Below are 19,028 nucleotides of genomic sequence, written 5' to 3'. Positions count from 1 at the left end.
GACAGAGTGTAAATTCCGTGTGTGTGTGTGTGTGTGTGTGTGTGTGTGTAGGTAGGTAACATAGCTCAGGGCCTGCACCCCGACAGAGTGTAAATTCCGGCCCTTAGCATGAGGCTTGATCGTGTCAAACCAACTCATGTCGGTTCTTAATAAACACATGGTGACTAGATGGCCGACAGGCCTGTGTGTGTGTGTGTGTGTGTGTGTGTGTGTGTGTGTGTGTGTGTGTGTAGGTAGGTAGGTAGGTAACATAGTTCAGGGCCTGCACAGAGCCAGCAGCAACAAACACCCATGGAAAATATGCGATGGAGGATTTAACAGTTTGACATTTGTTTTGTTCTGCGGCCTTTAAGGCCTTTACGTTTGTATCCAGCTGGGACTGCCGGAGCTCGAACTCGTGGAAGGTGAGGACAAGGAATGTGGGCGTGTGCAGCTCGGGGAGCAGCCCAGGCACTGCGCAGTGGTACAGGGCAGGGAGCAGAGCTTTCCCATGGCGAGAATAAGGCCCACATAGAAAGAGAGAGAGGCAGATGCCAAGATCTGAGTGAGAGCAGAAGGAAAATGAGCCCTGAATAGGAGCCTTGTGTGTGTCCCCATGGTGCTGACTCACCAAGACGCAGGGGAAGGAAAACACGCTAGGGCTGAAGAAGGGGCCTGTATGCTGTGGTCACTGCTCTAAACCACCCTGCTACCCTGAGGACAGCGTGTCTGCTCTGAGGCCCCACGGGTCCTGGAAGGCTTTGCTTGGGGTTAGGTGCTCCGGGGGAGCGGGAGAGTGGGTACTGCACAGAAGCGAGATGGGCAAGTCTTTTGGGAATGCCAGAGGCCCTTCCTGGGAGAGCTTTGTGTCTGGAGTTCAGGTGGGGAAGGAGGACCGGAGGAAGAGGGTCTCCCTCTCTCTCAGCATTCAGCTGTCCTCCCTCCATGGGCAGGTCACACTCACAAGTACAGGGGGGAGATATGCTCACAGCTTCCGCGGCCTCTTTTCCACACCTGAGGAGCAAGGAAGGCATGCCCAATGCGTAAGAGTTTCCCAGAGCTGATGCTAGACAGAGGGAGGCAATGCCTGGGAACAGAAGCTCTCCCAGCTTCCCCACTCGTCGCCTTACTTCAGCTGTCAAACGGGTCCAGGGACACGAGGACAGGATTTTTGTGGCAACAAGTGTGGCAGGCAGCCGGAGGACAATGGGCAGAGGACAAAGCTGGGGGTATGGGGCAGCCCAGGTGAACAAGATCAAAGCCCAGACATTGTAGAGAAGCAGGTGAGAGGAGGAAGGAGCGCCAGAAGGAGCCGTTGGGGCTGGGCTAGGATTTCTTGGATCCAGGTCAGCTCAGGGAGGAGCAGTCAGTGCAAGGCTGAGAAGGCAGTCTGGGCTCTGCCATCAATGAGACACGTCAATTTGGGCAAGTCCCCTGACCTTGCTGGACCTCATTCTCCTGATCAGTAATAGGTCAGAGCCAGAATCCAGGGTATCTGAGCTTTCTGCTAGCTGCAGCAGTTGAGGACTCCGTGTGTGTAGGCAAATCATCTTTCTCCTTTTTTCTCACCAAAACCCTCAGGCCTTCGGTATCCCGTTCCTGCTGGGAGTCCCAGAAGCAGGGTAGCTAACTAGTGGATTCTACTTAGATGTTTGATGGACGACACGCTAATGCTCTTAACTCCTCAAACGTATCATTGCTGTTCTGGCTGTCGTGTGGCCTGTGGAAGGAGAGTGGATTTGAAGTCCAAACGGGTGAAGGTTTGAATCCCAGCTGTGCCACCAGCTTACAGCCCTGCTCTGCTGCAGGACTGCAGGCAACTTACCGGGCTTCAGGCGGCCTTCACTACCTCGTGGGGCAAGAAGGATTCACTGCTTCATTTAGTAGTTGTGTTGCTTGAATTAAATAACATGGAGGATACCCTGGCACCAAACAAATACTCAGAAAATGTGCCTGCTCTCCTTGGGAGGACTTAATCATGACCCAAAGGAACAGAGTGTGAGATGGAGACTGGGAATCAAGAGACTAACCAGGGGTGTACCCTTGGCATCCATAGGAAGGGACAGAGGGGAGGAAAAACGGAGGAAGCCGTCCCAACAGACGGCTCAGCCAACCCTACAGGGGTTTTGAAGCAGGGCATGACCCTTCAGAGTTCTCTTGATTTGGGACAGGAGGCCAGGTTTTTAAAAAATTTATTTGAGAGAGAGAGAGCGAGAGCGAGCGCGAGCGAGCAGGAGCAGGAGCAGGGATGGGGGTGTGGAGGGTGAGGAGCAGAGGGAGAGGGAGAAACAGGCTCCCCGCTGAGCTGACAGCAGGATGTGGGGCTCCATCCCAGGACCCTGACATCATGACCTGAGCTGAAGGCAGATGCCTAACCAACTGAGCCACCCAGGCACCCCAGGGCCAGGTCTTTATACTGCATACCAATCAGTCTTTGGACATGAACCGCCCCTTGAAGGAGAGGTGATCTTGGTCAAGTTAATTACTTTCAGTTCAGGCAATTCCTAGAAGTGGTGGGTAGCTTTGGGTTGTTACTGTCAGCACTTCCAGCAGCTAGCAAAATAAAACCTTTTGTTTTCTTGAGATTTTGTTTGTTTGAGAGAGAGAGAGAGCATGAGTGGAGGGAGGGGCAGAGAGAGGGAGAAGCAGACTCCCTACTGAGCAGGGAACACCCCCTCCCCTGCCAACGTGGCTCTTGATCTCAGGACCCTGAGATCATGATCTGAGCCAAAGGCAGATGCCTAATTGACTCAGCCCCTGACATGCCCCTAAATCCTTCATTTCTGAAGGGACCCGACTATCTACCATGTGGAGTTAGTCCGTTGGACTCCTGTCAAATTAAGTAGGTGACTGACTCCCTAGGGATAAGGCCAGTCTTGTTGCAACACTTCCCAGGAATTTCCCATTTCCACTTCCCAGTCGCTAAGGAGAGCCACACAACACCCTATGCTTGCCAATCTAACGGCAGCACAGTCACACTACGAGAAGACAAGAAGCTGCTTTTATTCCCCTCCAAGGCAGTAAGCCACTCACGAGTGTCCCAGGACTTGTCTGCCTCTTTTCAAAGCTTGATGTTCATTTTTCTCTTTTGCTTATGGAGATTTTGAGGGTAGGAGGGAACACTTAAGGGGAATGCAGTATTTTCGCAAGACAGTCCTTTCTCTATTTGCCTTTTCCTGGGTCTTCCCTACAAGTTGTTGGGGAATGTTTAGCAGAGTGCTGTGCCCTGGGAGCTCCTTCCACCAGCCCAAGCCCTCACAGAGAGCACTTCACACGGGTGTCTGTCAGTCTCCCTGAAACAGCACTGCGTTCTTGGGGATTTCCGGTGCGGCTGTCTCTGACCACAGCTGAAGACTAGGACAAGCCAGCTGAGACATAATGCAAACACAGGGAGATACTGCAGAACCCCCAGGGGAAGAATGCTTTGGAAGGAGGAGAAAAGACATTTGCTCCTTTCTAGGAACTTTTTCCTGCCCACCAAGAGCCCTGTGTGCTACCATAGTGCTTTTCCCATTCAGTTGTCTATCATTGACGTTCCGGCAAACCGGCTTCAAGAGTCTGAGACATCTCCGCAGGTCAGAGGCGAAGACCAAGTTCTTGAGAAAGAACAAGGTAAGGGCTGTGAGGCGCTGTCTTTCAAAATGTGAGCCTTCACCTACCTGCATCAGCCGACCGTAGGCCCAGTCCTCAGGAGGCCGTATTTTGGAAGGGTTCCCAGGTTACAGGAAAGTTTGAGAACCACTGTGGTCTCCTTTCTCCTCCTCTGCTTTTACCAATGAACTGGCCATTGGTACCCTAGCAGCTGGGTGCTCTCAAGTTTCCTCATCTGGTTTTACAGCAATGAAATTAAAATGACTCCCGTGGAACTGTGCTCATTACCTACTTCGGACTCATGATCTTGAGAACAGATACTATTTTGAAGCCAGCATTTCAAGACATTTGAAGTTCTGTTGGGAGGACCAAGCATCAGAAGAGCACTTTATAAATTAATTGACAAGGCAGTATTGCTCCTTCCGGGAAGATGGCAGAGCAGAAGGATCCTAGGCTCTTTGGCCCACAGACATACCTAGATCACCCCCACAGCAGTAGAAATGACCCAGAAAACGACCCAGACTGGTAGAACATTCTCCAGAAGAGGCCACATCCAAGAGGGTAGGAAGGGCGGTGACATGGTCTGGAGGCAAAGAGACCTGCGGGACTATCCGTGGGAGGGAGGGACACTCTGGGCGCAGAGACTCCACGCCAGGCACGAGGGACCCTCACTGGGAAGACAAGGCAGCACGGCTGACAGCGAGGCTCTTACAGGAAAACAGATATACCCAGGGTTTGTTGAAATGATCATTAATTGCCTTAAATAGTGGAAACTTAACATATGTAAACATCCACACTGTCTCCAGGTCTTTTGTACATCAAAGGATTTTTCAGGTGCTTCTGTCTGCCTACAGCAGGGTAGCGCCACAGCACTGGACTAGGAGATAAGGGATACATTAGTCACTTGTAAAACGCGTGGGCAGGGCAAGATCAGGCATTCTTTAGCTCGAGTACATGAATCATGGATGGCTTCAAGGTCTTTGGATCTTGGGAAGCCATCAACCACATTCTGCCTGTCAGTATATCCATTTTTCGGGGGATGTAGTCTTAGATTCTCAGAAGGTCCAGAACCCCTTTAAACCCCTCCAGGGCTTAAAAATTATAGGCTGGATCATCGCAAAGCCTTCTTGCAGCTCCAAGGTTCTCAAGAAAACCAAGAGCCTGGCCCCTTTTGGAGTCTAACCTGAACGGGTCACGGACTTCGCTTGGTTTTCGAAAGCCCCAGGCACGCGCTCCCTCCACACCACCTGCTCCTTCCCTGACAAAACAGGCCCAGTTGTGCAACATCCTTCACTTTGTACAAACAAGACTAGATTTCCCCAGAGAGTATGATTTAACTTGTTTTAATGTAGTCTGCTATAAAAATGGATGAAGACTTCTGCATGGTACACTTGGCTTTACAAACGAGAACAACGAGTTAATGCTTGTGGTATGCGCGGCACATCCATTAGCATCTGCTGACTAGTCATCTAGCGTCCACAACGTGGGTTAGTACCAAAATTGTGAGTCATGGAACTTTTACTTAGCACACACACACGATCTACAGCAAACGTAAATACTAATCTCTAAGACCTAGCTGGATTACTGGATCCATTGCAGTATTGTGCTTATTTATCTTAGAAGATAGGCAACTAGCAAAAATACACATTTCTTTTACATTTCCCCACCCCCATATTACACTGTAAAAGAAATACATTATTCAGTGCACTTCCTAAGAAATAAACCTCCTTATAGTATCTCTCTCTATATATATATCTATGCCGAAACAAAGGAAGAGCACAATGCAACTTTTAAGATTACCATTTAAAGCAAGAGAGGTAATAACACTCTGGGACTGTAGCCCCTCTCCTGTTCAGGAAGTTCAGCTATTTTATCACTTTATTTGGCCGTGCGTGGGAATGAAGTTTAACGCATGATTGCTTTGGGCAGCTTAAAAGATACCCCGTTCATCACTTGGTAGACACTCTGGGGCACAAGGAGCATTTTAATTTTTGATGTATTGGCCTTAATCAAACCGTAAGCCCTGGAGACACCAATTGTGATTTATACATTGATTTCCATCACTGGCCGGTCCCCCATCAATTCATATTGGATTAAGAGGAAATAGACTTAAATTACAGCAGGAGAGCAGGGCTGCTGGGTAGATGTTGGCTAGGGAGAAAGTATGCGAGGACACCAAGGCCTCTCCATCACTGTGGCCACAAAGTCCTATAACCGCCTTGTCCGAGCTGGGCTGCAGTCCTGTTTGGGGGGCGGAGATCGTCATTATATTCTATGGCCACTGTCAGCTGTACTAGACTACACACTGGAAAGAGGGGAGGTGTCTGTCCTCACAAACTCACAATGATGGCAATGACAGAAGTTTCTAGAATGAAAGAGGTTGCAACTTGGCAGCCTGTGAGCTAAACCCAGCTGCAGAAGTGTTTAACCAGCAGTTTCAAATTGTGTTTGAGTCTGTTTTGATATTTAAAAGTGAGACTGTTTCTCTGAAAATTTGGATTTCACAAAAATTTGAGGAGCTGGTAACCCTGGTCTAGCACTGTTGCATGGCAACAAGCAGCTGGCTCTTGCCTTTCAGAGGGGGCTCGGGCAGTTCCGTTAGCTACAGCTTCTCCCGCCCCAGCTGACTTACAGCACTTGATCGAGTGACCTGTTTCACTCTTTTCATATGGCCAGGTGAGTTCTGTGCTACGGGTCAGTTTGGCTCTGGTGTTTTAGGGTGCTGAAGACCTGACTTCATCTGGAACTCCCTCCCACGCTGTCCCCCCCCCATCCCTGTGGACAAGATTCCTCCTTTGACCGATTGGGTCCCAGGCACATCGAGTTGCTCTGTTAGGTAATCTTAATGTGCATTTCTACTCGCCCTTTATGCTATATTGCAAACTCCAAAGATATAATCACACTAATATTTATGTGTTTAAGTGTGTGTATGTCAGACACGTAAAAGGCTGTGTAGCTATACAGATCTATGTATACTTCCATTTAGGGAAAAGTTAATTTGGTTCCACAGATACAGACACCAAGTGCTGGCAGCTCCGAGAGTAAGTGTAACAATTTGGTAAAACCTGTATAATTCTGACATAATATTACAAAGACAATGAATTTTAAATTATTGCTCTTTGATTACATAATAAAGATCTCATTCTGTTGCAAACCTTTTTTTTTTTTTATACAGAACAAGTAACCATTTCCTATTCAAGTAATAGTAATCGGAATCAGAAGTTCCTTACACAACAGTAGATGCCTGAAGACATTTTTTGAATGGAGAGGTGATTTCATTCTATTCAAGAACTGCCGCAGGACACTGCAAGTGACTTAATTTTTCAGAAGTATGAGAAAAATCAGCACCCCAGCTGCTTCCTGCTCAGGAGGGATTCTCAAGGGCTCTAGAAAGCTTGGCTTGGTGGCGAGGTCACATCCACCTTTTTCCAATTCCCGTTCTACTGATGCAGCCTGGTTTCTGAACACAAAGCTTATATGAAAAACAGTAAAAGAGGATTAAAAGCAGTGTTGGTTTTTAACATTCAGGATTCACGGAGGATCTCATTTTCTGTAATTAAATGATCCACTCTGTGTTTTCGCTGCAGAATCACATTCATGTGGCAGTCTTATTTCAGGCACTTTTGAAACATGTACATCTGGAATAAAAATCTGCGCAAACCACTTCTGCATAATTCACCGTGAGTGTTGAGTGATTCCAGTCCCCAAATAGACAGCAAATCACCAGCTGGTCCTCAGTTAGCCTTCTCCATCACAATGAGATGGTGACTGCTCAGCTTGAGACGTCTTTGAGGTGCCCTTCTAGCTTTAGTACAAAGGTGGGAGGCATAAAAATCTGAAGGACTCAGTTTCTACTTAAAAAAAAATACAAAAAGGCGAAAAACACTAAATGGACTCTACAGATGGTTCCAGCTACTATCAAAATAAATAACATGATCTGACTCAACGGTTGGACTCTGAGCTCTTGGACGAAATCTGGTGGAATGTCAGCCGTGGAGACTCCTGAGAGGGACTAGCTGCTGGTGGGCAGGAGTATCTCCACGTCCTTGCCATTAGCTACGACAGCCGGGGAAGAGCAGCTGACGGCTAGGTCTTCTGTGGTGGCCAAAGAGGAGGCCTGGGAATGAGTTTTGGTCAGTGGAGTGGTAGTGGATGGAGAAGGGGTGAGGCCAGGTTTTTTGGGCGGGATGGGTGGAGGGTTTCCTCTCTCAGCTCTGGGGATGGTGGGGGACTTAATCCCTGGAGACAGAGGGCTCAGCGGACTGGACACTTTCCCTGGAGTCGGGGAATGGCTGGCGTCGCCTCTTGGGCTGGCGGTGTTGGCCAGATTCCGATAGTCTGTGCCAAAGGGAGAGCTATTGGGGGAGACAGGCTTGATCGGCCCTTGCTGGCTGGTGAATCTGGAGAGCACCTGAGTGACGGTGTTGCGGGCCAGCTGCTTGGCTGCAGAGTTATCTATGAGGGTGGGAGACAGGTCCCTGGATGGGGGGCTCTGCACACCACTGGCCTGTTGGTCCTGATCTGCTTGAGACTGAAATTTGTGCCGGGCTGCATGGAACCGCTGGTTGATCCCTACTTGGTAGGATGACTGGTAGCCGGGGCTGCTGGCTGACGACCCCAGCAGGCGCTTAGTTAGCACTGGGGAGGAGCAAGGAGAGGACGTGAGGGAGGAGGAGGCCGTGCTGCTGGGAGACAGTGAGCCCCCACTGGACGGGAGGTGACCAGGTGCTGGGCCAGGAGTCTCGATTCCCACAGGACACCCGCCATTCTCCACTGCTTTCTCTTGGGCCGACCCCAGAGACCCCACAGATCTCTCTCGTGGAGGCACTTGGTTTTCTATGCTGCTGCCTGCCCCTGGCTCCCGGGCAGTCTGCATCTCCGGCTCAAAATGGCCATTGGCTTTTGCATACGCGTAAGTAGGAGTGGCAGGACCAGGTAGCCCAGTGGCTGTCCCCTTGGCTGCGCTGCTCCCCTGGGTTCTTTCTGCCTGCGGACTTTCGGTTTGGCAGAACACAGACACCAGCACAGGAGGCTCGGTCACCGTGCCTTTAGACATGGTCACCGGCTTCTTCGCTTGCTCAGGAGGGCTGCTGTGCTGGTGAGAAGCCTCCAGATCCTGCACTATCTTCTTCAAACTCTCCATCTCTTCCTTCAGGGTTCTGGTGCGGTTCTCTTCTCGGTTCAGTTTTGCTCGCAGTTGCTCTCGCTCGATGTCGAACTCGGACAGCTGCTTCTCCACCTGGGCCTCCGTCTGCAAGCCTCGCTTCCTCTCAGCCGCCAGCTCTTCCTCCAGTTTACTCACCCGGCTCTTCTCCTTCTCCAGTTTCAGGCTCAGCTCGCCCGCCTTCTGGCCCTCCTCGGCCGCCTTGCTGGTGGCTTTCTTGCACTCGAGCACCAGCATGGATGAGAGCTGCTTGTGGCGGGAGCGCTCCTCCTCCAGCTGACTGGACAGCTTCTTCTGCTCCTTCTCAAACTTTTTCACTTGGGACTTCTCAAATTCCAACTAGAAAAGAAGGCCACCGGACAGCTTGATTAGGACAAGACAACAAAGAACTCGGTCGCAAAACTATTGTCAGCTGGGGCGTCCCGGTTGGCTCTCATCTGACGCATGGAGGCCTCGTGGCCATGTGCTCAGCTCAAGTGCTTCTGAGGCACCAGAGCGCCTGCCACCTGGGGGTACACGCTAGGGTCTACTCTTACTCTGGTGATTTAGGATGTTGATAGCGGCGGGAATCTGGACCATCATTTGTGTTTTAGGTCTGCGGGGCGGGGGTGGGGGGGTGGGGTCAGAAGATCGGAACGGTCAGGACTGATAACACAAAGCCACACACATAGGGTTTTGTGATGAATACTGAGGAAGACAAAACTATGCATCTTATTTATTTTAACTCCAGCATAGTTGATGCGGTGTTCCAGGAGTTTCAGGTATATAATATAGGGCTCTCATCAGCCTAAGTGATGAAAATAAAACTTTTCAAGTTTTGGTCATCATTCTTTCTGGTCTTAAAAACAAACACATAGTTGCATTTAAACTGTACTTTTGAGGTAAAACGTAAAACAAGATGAAACCAGAGAGGGAGACAAACCATAAGAGACTCTTAACCAAACGAAACAAACTGAGGGTTGCTGGAGGGGGTTGGGGGGCGGGGGGACATGTGATGTGAGGAGCACTGGGTGTTGTAAGACTGATGAATCACGGACCTCTACCTCTGAAACTAATAATTATATGTTAATTTATTTAAATAAATAAACTGTACTTTTTACACAAATGCAGTCTATTTTAATTGTTATTTCCACCCTATTTAAGGCACAGAAACTCCGAGCAAGAGAGAGAGCGTTGATGGAACCCTATTAGTCAATGTTTTTCAAACTCATTAACGAGACTCAGTGGTTGAGGAAACCAGTCTCATGAGTCACGATCAAAGTTTTAAGAAAATGAATGGCAGTAAGGGTTATATATAATTTCACGGGATTTTTGTTTCAGGCATGTGTTTGTGTATGTCTGTACGCTGGGTTGTGATGTATCTGTTTCTGGATTCCTAAGTGAGTTCGAAGTTAGTGTTCCCAAAGTATGTTCTACATGATGACAGTCCCACAGTGAGTGAGTTATGGAAAAAAAAAAGAGTCTATGAAAATAGATTTGCTAAACTCAGAATACGATCTTGTTCTGACGACTCACAATGCACTTTTCTGTACTAAAAGGTCTAAGAAATTAGAAACCTATTTAACGTTGTTTAATCCAGTAATTCCCAGATATATTTGACCACAAAGCCCTTTGTTTCTGAGTAACAATAATTTACACCCTGCAGAACAATGTTTGAGAAATGCTACTTCTCCCACGTGGTGCTGTGAGCACCATCACTACCTGCTGAGTCAGCCGCTCTCTCTCTTTCTCCAGCATGTAGGTGACGTCATCTCCTTCAGCTGTGTCTTGCGCATGCCTCTGCCTTTCTTCCTCAAGGTCCAGGATCACCTTTAAAAGAATTAAAGAAACAAAAATTCCAAATATCAAGAAAACACACTTAAAATACAACACAATTAAATACTAAGCGCCTATCTAAGCACCTAAGATAGTTCCAGAGTTCAATCCACCCACCCTAGTCAGGGCCATCCAGGATCACATTATCTAGCAGGGTGAAAGATATGCAAGCTATGTGCCAGAAAACAGTAAGATCAATGCTTTATTGGAGGAGATACAAAATGGCAAGTAAGCAGAGGAGGACAACTAATGAGCTCTAGGGATTGAGAAGGCTTCCGAGAATTAATAGGTCCAGCAACCGCAGGCCGTTTGCTCAGACTAGGGGTTGAGGGGAGGGGATGCAGCAAGACAGGACCACCGAGAGCTGAACACCGAGATCCTCCTCCCAAGCTCAAATCTCTGTGCCCCGCTCAGTCAGCAATACGCATTTTGTGTAGAGTTAGCTGACAGGTAGAGACTCTTGAGCTCAGCCTGCACGTAAAAAGCCTCAACACTTGGGATCCTATGTGGAGATTTTTTCAGAAGGCCTTTTAACTCATCTGCCACCCCAATCCACTTATCCTGGCACCAAAGGATTAAGCCGAATTGGAAGGCTAATACTGTCCACATTTAAAGGAACATTTCCCACATAATCCCATCTATAAATACTGCACAAGATGCTGAAAGACCAGGGCTTTTTTTTAGCAGCTTCTGCCCCTGCTTCCCAGATACCTTGGCCCAGACCTCTAGGGCAGAGCACTGTCCTCCCAATGACCATTTCTCAGCGTTTCTCTACACTAACAATCTTCTTGTATGGAGAGAGGAAAAGTTTTTGGGACATGAAACCCAAAATGTTTTCATTCAAGAAAAATGAAAACATCTTGGTGTTCTTCCTTCTGGTTTAAAAAAAAAAAAGCCTAACTTGGGGCGCCTGGAGGGCTGAGTCATTAGAGCATGGGACTCTTGATCTCGGGGTTGTGAGTTTGAGCTCCACGTTGGGTGTAGAGATTACTTAATAAAATTCTAAAAAAACAAAACTAAACTAAAAAACCCCAAACCTTAACTTTTCAATTTAATAGAAAAACAATTTTGGCTAATGGTGGTCAATCATCTTCTCTCCTTTTGGACAGCCCTCTAAAATCACAGAAATGGAATGAAAAGATAAAAACCCTCAAAGACAGAAATTGTAGCACACAAGAAATGTTAATAACATCTAAAGAGGGCAGGAGGCAGGAGGTGCGGTGGCTACTTTGGTATGAGGGAAGAAGCTGTTTTGCCCTGCAGGGCCCCAAAGAGATATGGAACCTGGAAATGGCAGGGGCTACAGAGGAGAGGTGAGATATGGGGTAGGAAACAAGGGCACTGAATCAAAATCTCTATTTTCTAGAAGGTTATCTGTCTCCTCAGCCTGATTCCCGTACATAAAATGTTAGGCATCCACTGCCCAGGAACAAGGCAAGTGTTTATCCTCAGAAGAAACAGAATGCGGCAGGCTGAGGATCTGGGAATAGCAGAGAATGAGGGTGAGGGAAGGAGGCTGTGTTTGTTTCAGGAAGGTGGTAGGGTGGAATGGGAGGCAGGCTGTAAGGTAAATCCGTATCTCTAATGACAGGAAGCAAGGTAGGTGTCAAAAATTGATATGTGTGGGAATAATATACCATTTAGAAATATGGAATTTAGCTACCAAAATAAATGGTCTTTGAATATGGAGAAGAAGGAATGGGGAGAGGTGGACGAGGGAACTCTGTTTCATAACAAGCAGGGTAAGCATGTAATTTACCGCTCAAACCACAGCACTTCTGAGAGTCAAAGGAGGTATTCTTAATGACTATGCCAAGGCGACAGACGTCAACTGGGACTCTCTTGGGCAAACTAGGACAATAAACACCCTAATTATAAGCCTCTAGGTACTGTTTGATTCGTAACAAGGTCAGGGTTTTACTTTGATAAAAACACTTACAGATAGGGAGTTGGTTTAAAAATATTTAACACTCAAAGAATCTTACAGTGAAATATAGTATTAAAGAATTTTGAATTATTTTTAATTTCTTCCTCTCCTAATCACTGAGAGCCACAAATTATCCCAGTACTACAATATTCATGGGCATGACAGCCGGCCAACCCTTCAGGGTGGCTCAGCTGCTTCATGGAGGAAGGGGTTAAAAGGCCGAGCAAACCATGCTGTGAAGACTTTCTTAGAGGATCATGTAAAAGGCCCCCAAATTTAGGCAACTAACACAGACCTGACACATTTTAAATTGGGCAAAAATGTCTTTTAGATTCCTTCATTCTAGACCAGCGGTTAAACTTTGCTGGGTCTTGGACAACTCTGAGAATTCAATTACAGATAGGGGAAAAAATTCACATTCTATAAAAACGTATGGACTTTTGGCATTCTGTGTATTTTCTGGGGGATCCTGGAACATCTGAGGCCCATCCATGGTTAAGAATCTCTACCCTGGCCTTTCACTTGGACCCTGGGAAGAGTGAGAAAAATGATGGGCAAGACCTATGCCTGAGCAATCTGAAGGTGCATTTTAAGCAGATTCTCTAATGCAAGACATCATAAAAGCAAGCTAAAGTTCATCAGTTTGCAATTGCTGACCCAATTTTTCAGAATAAAATGCTTCCTACTAAATGTGTTGATGTCTCCCTTGCTGGTATAAATCTAAACCAATAGTTTTAGAAAATGTAGTTTCCTGCCAGGCATCTTTTACAGGCCAAATCTGAGTGGTAAATCAGGTCGGGGAATAAAATCACAAGCACTAGAATTCCAATGAGATGAGATAGAGGAAAGCACAGGTTCGCCTTCCTAACTAGGGTCTGTAAGAGGAGCCAAACAGGTGCATGTGCGCGTGTGCCCGCGCAGACACACACACACACACACCCCTTACACTTTCCTAATACGATAGAAGAGCTTTAAGATAAACAATGCTTGGGACTGTTTATGGTTTTAGGAGAAGTAAAATGCAATGAATCTCAAAACTAGAGACATAAAAAACAATCCATTGGCTTGCATGTTTATAATCAGGTAAATTCTCTCTCTCTTGTACAGCATTCCCCAAATACCTGTTAATCTTGCTATTTGTCACTTAGGGAAGCACACAGGGAACACTCTGTTCAGCTGCGAGCTTGGTCAAACCCCAGTCTGTTGACAAAGTTTGGATGCTCAAGAGCTGAAAGGACAGAGCAAGTGTTTTGGAGTGTCCTATCAGGAAGGAATGCCGTCTTAAATAACATGCCTGGCATAGTCCCTAAATTTAACATTCTGCATAACTCGCGTTTTCTTCCTGGACTCTTGGCTCTAGGAGACCCCCTGACAAGTACTGTGGGAACGGGATCGGGCGTAGCCCAGCAGGTATCCGTGCGGGTCCACGTGGCAGAGTCCGGTGGGAGAACGTACTTTGCGGTGCCTGCTCTCGGCGGCCGCCAGCTGCGACAGCATGCGCTCCTGCATGTTCTTACACTGCTTCATCACCACCTTCAGGACGGAGAGTGGGTTTGTGCAGACCGGCTGCTTGTCGCCATCGTTCTTCTCCTTCAGCGTCTCGAAGTCTCTCTGCAGAGCCATTAAAGGATCACTGATGTTATATTTCCCGTAGCGTTCTTCAATGAAAGTATCTCTGTGTTGGGCCTGGGAAAGAGGGAAAAAATGAGCATTTTGCTTTTTAAAACTACTGTGGCCCGGGCTTTGCTAGGAGTTATATGGTAAAGACGGCAGTGTGAGTGTGAACGGAATGTGCCGACTACAAATCTGACTGGTGATCAGGCCGTCTTAATGTAGAAGCAACGCCAGAAAGGGGGCACAGTATAGTAACATCAATGAGGACAAAGTCTTATGTAGAGCCAACTATGTAGTAAACACTGTTACAAGCATTTATATTCACACTGACTTACTTAAAAATTTTTTTAGGTTCTTTATGTGGTTATATCTTTAGGATATAACCTTTTTTTTTTTCTTATTTTAAAGATTTTATTTATTTATTTGACAGAGATCACAAGTAGGCAGAGAGGCAGGCGGAGGGGGCACGGTGGGGAAGCAGGCTCCCTGCCGAGCAGAGAGCCCGACGTGGGGCACGATACCAAGACACCAGGATCATGACCTGAACTGAAGGCAGAGACTTAACCCACTGAGCCACCCAGGTGCCCCTAACTTACTTAAATTTTATAAGCCTCTAAGGTAGTGCTATCATGCTCAACTTGCAGATGAGAAAACTATGATAAAGTGGTCAAGTAACAGGTGGTCGGAACCAGGATTTAAAACCAGGCAGTCAGGCTCTATGTCTTTGTCCTTAAGCACCATGCTTACTGCCTCTGCTTACGAACGCTTGTGACTGCCAGCAGGAATACCTTATCCTTTCCTTCTGTTATGGCATTTGCATTTCTAAAATATGGTAAACATGAGAATTTTACAGTTTACATATTTAGGGATGTAACAAGGCAGTTGTATATAAGTAAAGAATGCTAAATGTGTTTTCACGTTATATTCTACGACTATTTGTGATCTGAACATGCAGAACGTCACTCAGTTATTGGTGGGTCAAGAAGACCAGGACACTCACAGCCAGAGGTGCAGACAAAATCCCTTCTACCGGCTGCTAAATTCCACCCCTTCTTTTAGTCTGTTTGCTGCTACCTGCCATCTTTCTGTCCCTTTCAGGGCTTGGTGGGCTTCAGGGATGAGACAGAAGGTGAGCAGGGAATGCAGGCTGGTATTAGAGTCTGCTTTAGGGCTTGGGGCCACACTGGATGCAAGGATCAGGAAGGGAGTGGAAAGATATTCTTTGACTTCCCTATTCTTTCAGGTCTGCTAGGAAGGACTTGAAGTACTACTTTGTAAGAACATCATATATTACATGCAGGCGAACAGGGTGACAGTAACGAGTACTTTACTACACAGACATTACAAAGGTTCCTGAGACATTTTACTATGAAAAAAAAAATGAAGTGTTAATACAGCATTGAAGAAACTTTCTCAAAAACCACAGCAAAGTACTGTATGATTTACACTTTGATATGAAATCTAGTCATGAAAACTACTGTCATTTGTCAATTTTTTAAAAAGTATTTCATCAAAAGCTAGGTTTTCTTTTTCTTCTTCTTCTTCTTCTTTTTTTTTTTTTGGTTGGGGGTGCTAAGTATTCATCATCATCAAAGAGGAACCCATTTGAAAAGAAAGGGAAATTTACAGTTCAATGGCTATGCTTAAAAAAACAAAGCAAAAACAAAAACAGAAAAACCTCTCAAGACAGTAAAGCAAACATGGGCTTTAACACAGAAGTATGTTTCAGTCCTGAAAACATGATGCTTCCTTCATTAGACTGTCCAAGTTCAAGACCTAGGAATCACTTAGTTTTATGCTATAAATATACGTTGGTGTCAATTGGCAAATGTTCAAAGCAGAGTTAGAAGCCCTGGGGTTTTACTTCTGGCTTAACTACAATGATTAAAAAATTTTTTAAGATTTTATTTTTTTTAACTACACCCAACATGGGGCTCGAACTCATGACTCTGAGATCAAGAGTCGCAGTTCCTTCGACTGAGCCAGCAAGGTGCCCCTAACTACAACCATTTTTTTAAAAAAAGATTTTACTTATTTATTTGACAGACAGAGATCACAGTAGGCAGAGAGGCAGGCAGAGAGAGGGAGGAAGCAGGCTCCCTGCTGAGCAGATGCAGGGCTCGATCCCAGGACCCTGAGATCATGACCTGAGCCAAAAGCAGAGGCTTTAACCCACTGAGCCAACCATGTGCCCCTCTATAACCATTTTAAATGATGACATTATTGGGGTGTTGGTATACTGGAATTATGAAGAACCAAATCGATTTGTTCCTTTAAGTTACCATCTTAAGATAACCATCTTCCTGACCTTACTACAAGTGTGTGTGTACGTGTGTGTCTGTGTATGTCTGTGTAAGCATGAGAATTAAAGAGGCAAGGATGTGAAAGAATCCAAGACAGACTCCTATTTTCTCAGCTCCCAATTAAAAAGAAAATCCTCAGTAAAATTTCAAAATAGTCACTATTCCATTTTAGGATAGAGAAACACAAGACCAATTCCTGAATTGGCTATTTTTATTGTTTTTTAAAATCATGGCAGGAGTAAAACAGAAAAAGCTAGTTTTGAGTTAGACTTTTAAAAGGAATAGTGTCAGACAACAGGAACTCATCAATACTTTCCTTTCACCAAGAACATCTGTTTCTTTAAGTTCAGGTATAAAAACTCGAGATTGACAACCCAGGATGTGATGAAAGAAACTGTCTGTAGCTATTTACGTCCTAAAGGCAAATCCAAGTTCAGAAAAATGCTTAGACAAAGGAAGCAAGAGGAAAAAAGACTCTTTGAAAAGTTGAAATTCTATTTTTCTTACTGTCACATTGTTTTATTCATGATTACCATTCTGGTCTGATTAGCAATGGTAAAGGAATGATTCTCAGTACTGAAATTGGTTTGGTAGGGCAGAAAGGAACACGGAAACCTGAATATTTCTACAGCTTTCTTTTCAGAACAGCAAGGGGGAAGTGGGATGGGACAGCAGGAGCTGGGAGTGTAATTCGTGACCTTGACAGATCTGCTGAGAAGCTGTCTCTCAGGCTGGAGTATATAGTTAACTAATACTTTAAAACATGACTTTTTAAAACCCACACTGTTATTATCCTGTATAATTAATAACCATCACTGAGTTACGAGTAATAGATGAGCTTCTTTGGTGAGGTCTCAGACTTCTCTGAGAACAGTTGTTAAGCTGTCTGTTTTCTCTTGAAGTACTTCATAGTAATTCCATAATCACTTGCATAGTAATTGCAAGTTATACAAAATTGGTGGTTTTGTACATAAATGAAAAGAATCTGTGGAATAATCTAAAAAAAGCTCCTTGTCACAAAACAATTCTTTAAAGTACATTCAAACGTGGGGCCCAGACATGGGGAAAGTGAATTCAAAGTCTGCATTTACTATAACCAAACACTGAATTGGAAAATGGGAGAAGGAATATGGTATTTTTCAACCAACTTAATGCCTCAATCGGGTGGACTGTATGGATAACAGGTTTCACAGAACAAATAAGGACAACAAAAATAGACGTTAAGAACTGAAGAATGAAAAGAACATTCATGGAGGTGTGTATTGGTTATCTAGTCCAATATAACAAGTCACTCCCAAATACAGCAGCTCATATAGTAAACCCTTCCTTATCTCATACAGTTCTGAGGGTCAGGAATCTGGGCGGCATTGAACTGGGTGGTTCTGACTCTGTTTTATGAGGCTGAAGCGGAGCCCTTGGCCAGCGCTGCGGTTATCTGAAGACACAACTGGGGCTGGTGCATCCATCTCCCAGCTTACTGGGATGCTGGCATAGGCTTTGGTTCCTTGCTTGTGCTGGCTTCCCACAGAGCAGGTGACATGACAGAAGGAGAGAGAAAGAGAGAGAGAGAGAGAGAGAGGAGAGGGTGGGAGACAGGAAGAGAGAGGGATGGGGGAGTGAGTGAGAGGGAGGGAGAGGCAGAGAGAGAGACTGACACCAAGATGGGCATCCCAGTGTCTTTTATATTATAACTTAATTTCAGAAGTGACATACCATCACTTCTGATGTATTCTATTGGTGACACAGACCAACCCTGGCAAATGTGGGAGTGGCCTACACAAAGGTGTGAATATCAGCAGGTGAGGTCATTGGGGGCCATCTTGAAGGCTGGCTACCACAAGATGAGTGACTAGATATGCTACCACTACTGTTTACATCTCAAGTCAAACTTAGAGACCAAATCCCTATTAAACACTAAAAACTGTTAAGGTTGAATTTTAATACTTTAATGGTGTATCAGCTATTTTGTAAGAAATTTTAAGTGATCCAGATTTGACTTCTGAAGGGAGGAATTCAGTAATACAGCTAAAAATCAATCAACTTCTTGCAATTTCATTATTTTCACTTCACTGACAACATATATTTTAACTGAACAGAAATTTCTACAATGTCAGAAAACATCATGGTCTTTAATTTCAGACAATAGGAATATAACTGGCTGGTTAGACAGATTCACTGATAAAGGGTATTGCTACAGCAGACAAAACACACGAGTCATCTATTACTCACTTTTCCTGTCACAGGCTGAATGAAACACCACTACTACTGAAAGCTTAAAATAAAACTGTATAATTCTTGGGAGTCTGTCATGCTTGCTCTCCAAAATTTTCAGCTTTGCTATGACAAACTTCAAAAAGAAATATGAAACAGTCACCTCCTCTCCCCTCTCCAATACAATTTATACTATTAGATATGTCACATATGACAATATACCTAAATAGTATAATACATAAAAGCAGTGCAATATATTTCTATATATAGTATAGTATGATAGTATCCTATTATAGTAATGTATGTGTGTGTACCTATCCTTATGTTTTTTTCCAATCTTGAAACAGGAAATCAACTTCTTCATTCTTTGGATTTCACCAACATGAAAAATGGTTCCAAATCTAAAAGTGAAGATTTAAGGCCC

General features: G+C 45.4%; 1 protein-coding gene across 1 annotated transcript in view; it reads right to left on the bottom strand.

Annotated features, from left to right (window-relative positions):
* Positions 1-4,904: 4,904 nt before the first annotated feature.
* LOC111143049 (CTTNBP2 N-terminal like) overlaps positions 4,905-19,028 on the bottom strand; it is a 50,169-nt gene continuing 36,045 nt past the window's right edge. Inside the window, exons 4-6 of the mRNA XM_022496483.1 lie at positions 13,932-14,162; positions 10,436-10,543; positions 4,905-9,073 (exon numbers count right to left, since the gene is read on the bottom strand). Coding sequence (XP_022352191.1) covers positions 7,583-9,073; positions 10,436-10,543; positions 13,932-14,162 — 1,830 coding nt within the window. The 3' untranslated portion in view covers positions 4,905-7,582. The remainder of the gene's footprint in view (positions 9,074-10,435; positions 10,544-13,931; positions 14,163-19,028) is intronic.

The sequence above is a fragment of the Enhydra lutris genome, unplaced genomic scaffold, assembly GCF_002288905.1.
Source record: "Enhydra lutris kenyoni isolate GAN:26980312 unplaced genomic scaffold, ASM228890v2 scaffoldscaffold9, whole genome shotgun sequence".
NCBI lineage: Eukaryota > Metazoa > Chordata > Mammalia > Carnivora > Mustelidae > Enhydra > Enhydra lutris.
This window is presented reverse-complemented; position numbering and strand designations above follow the sequence as displayed.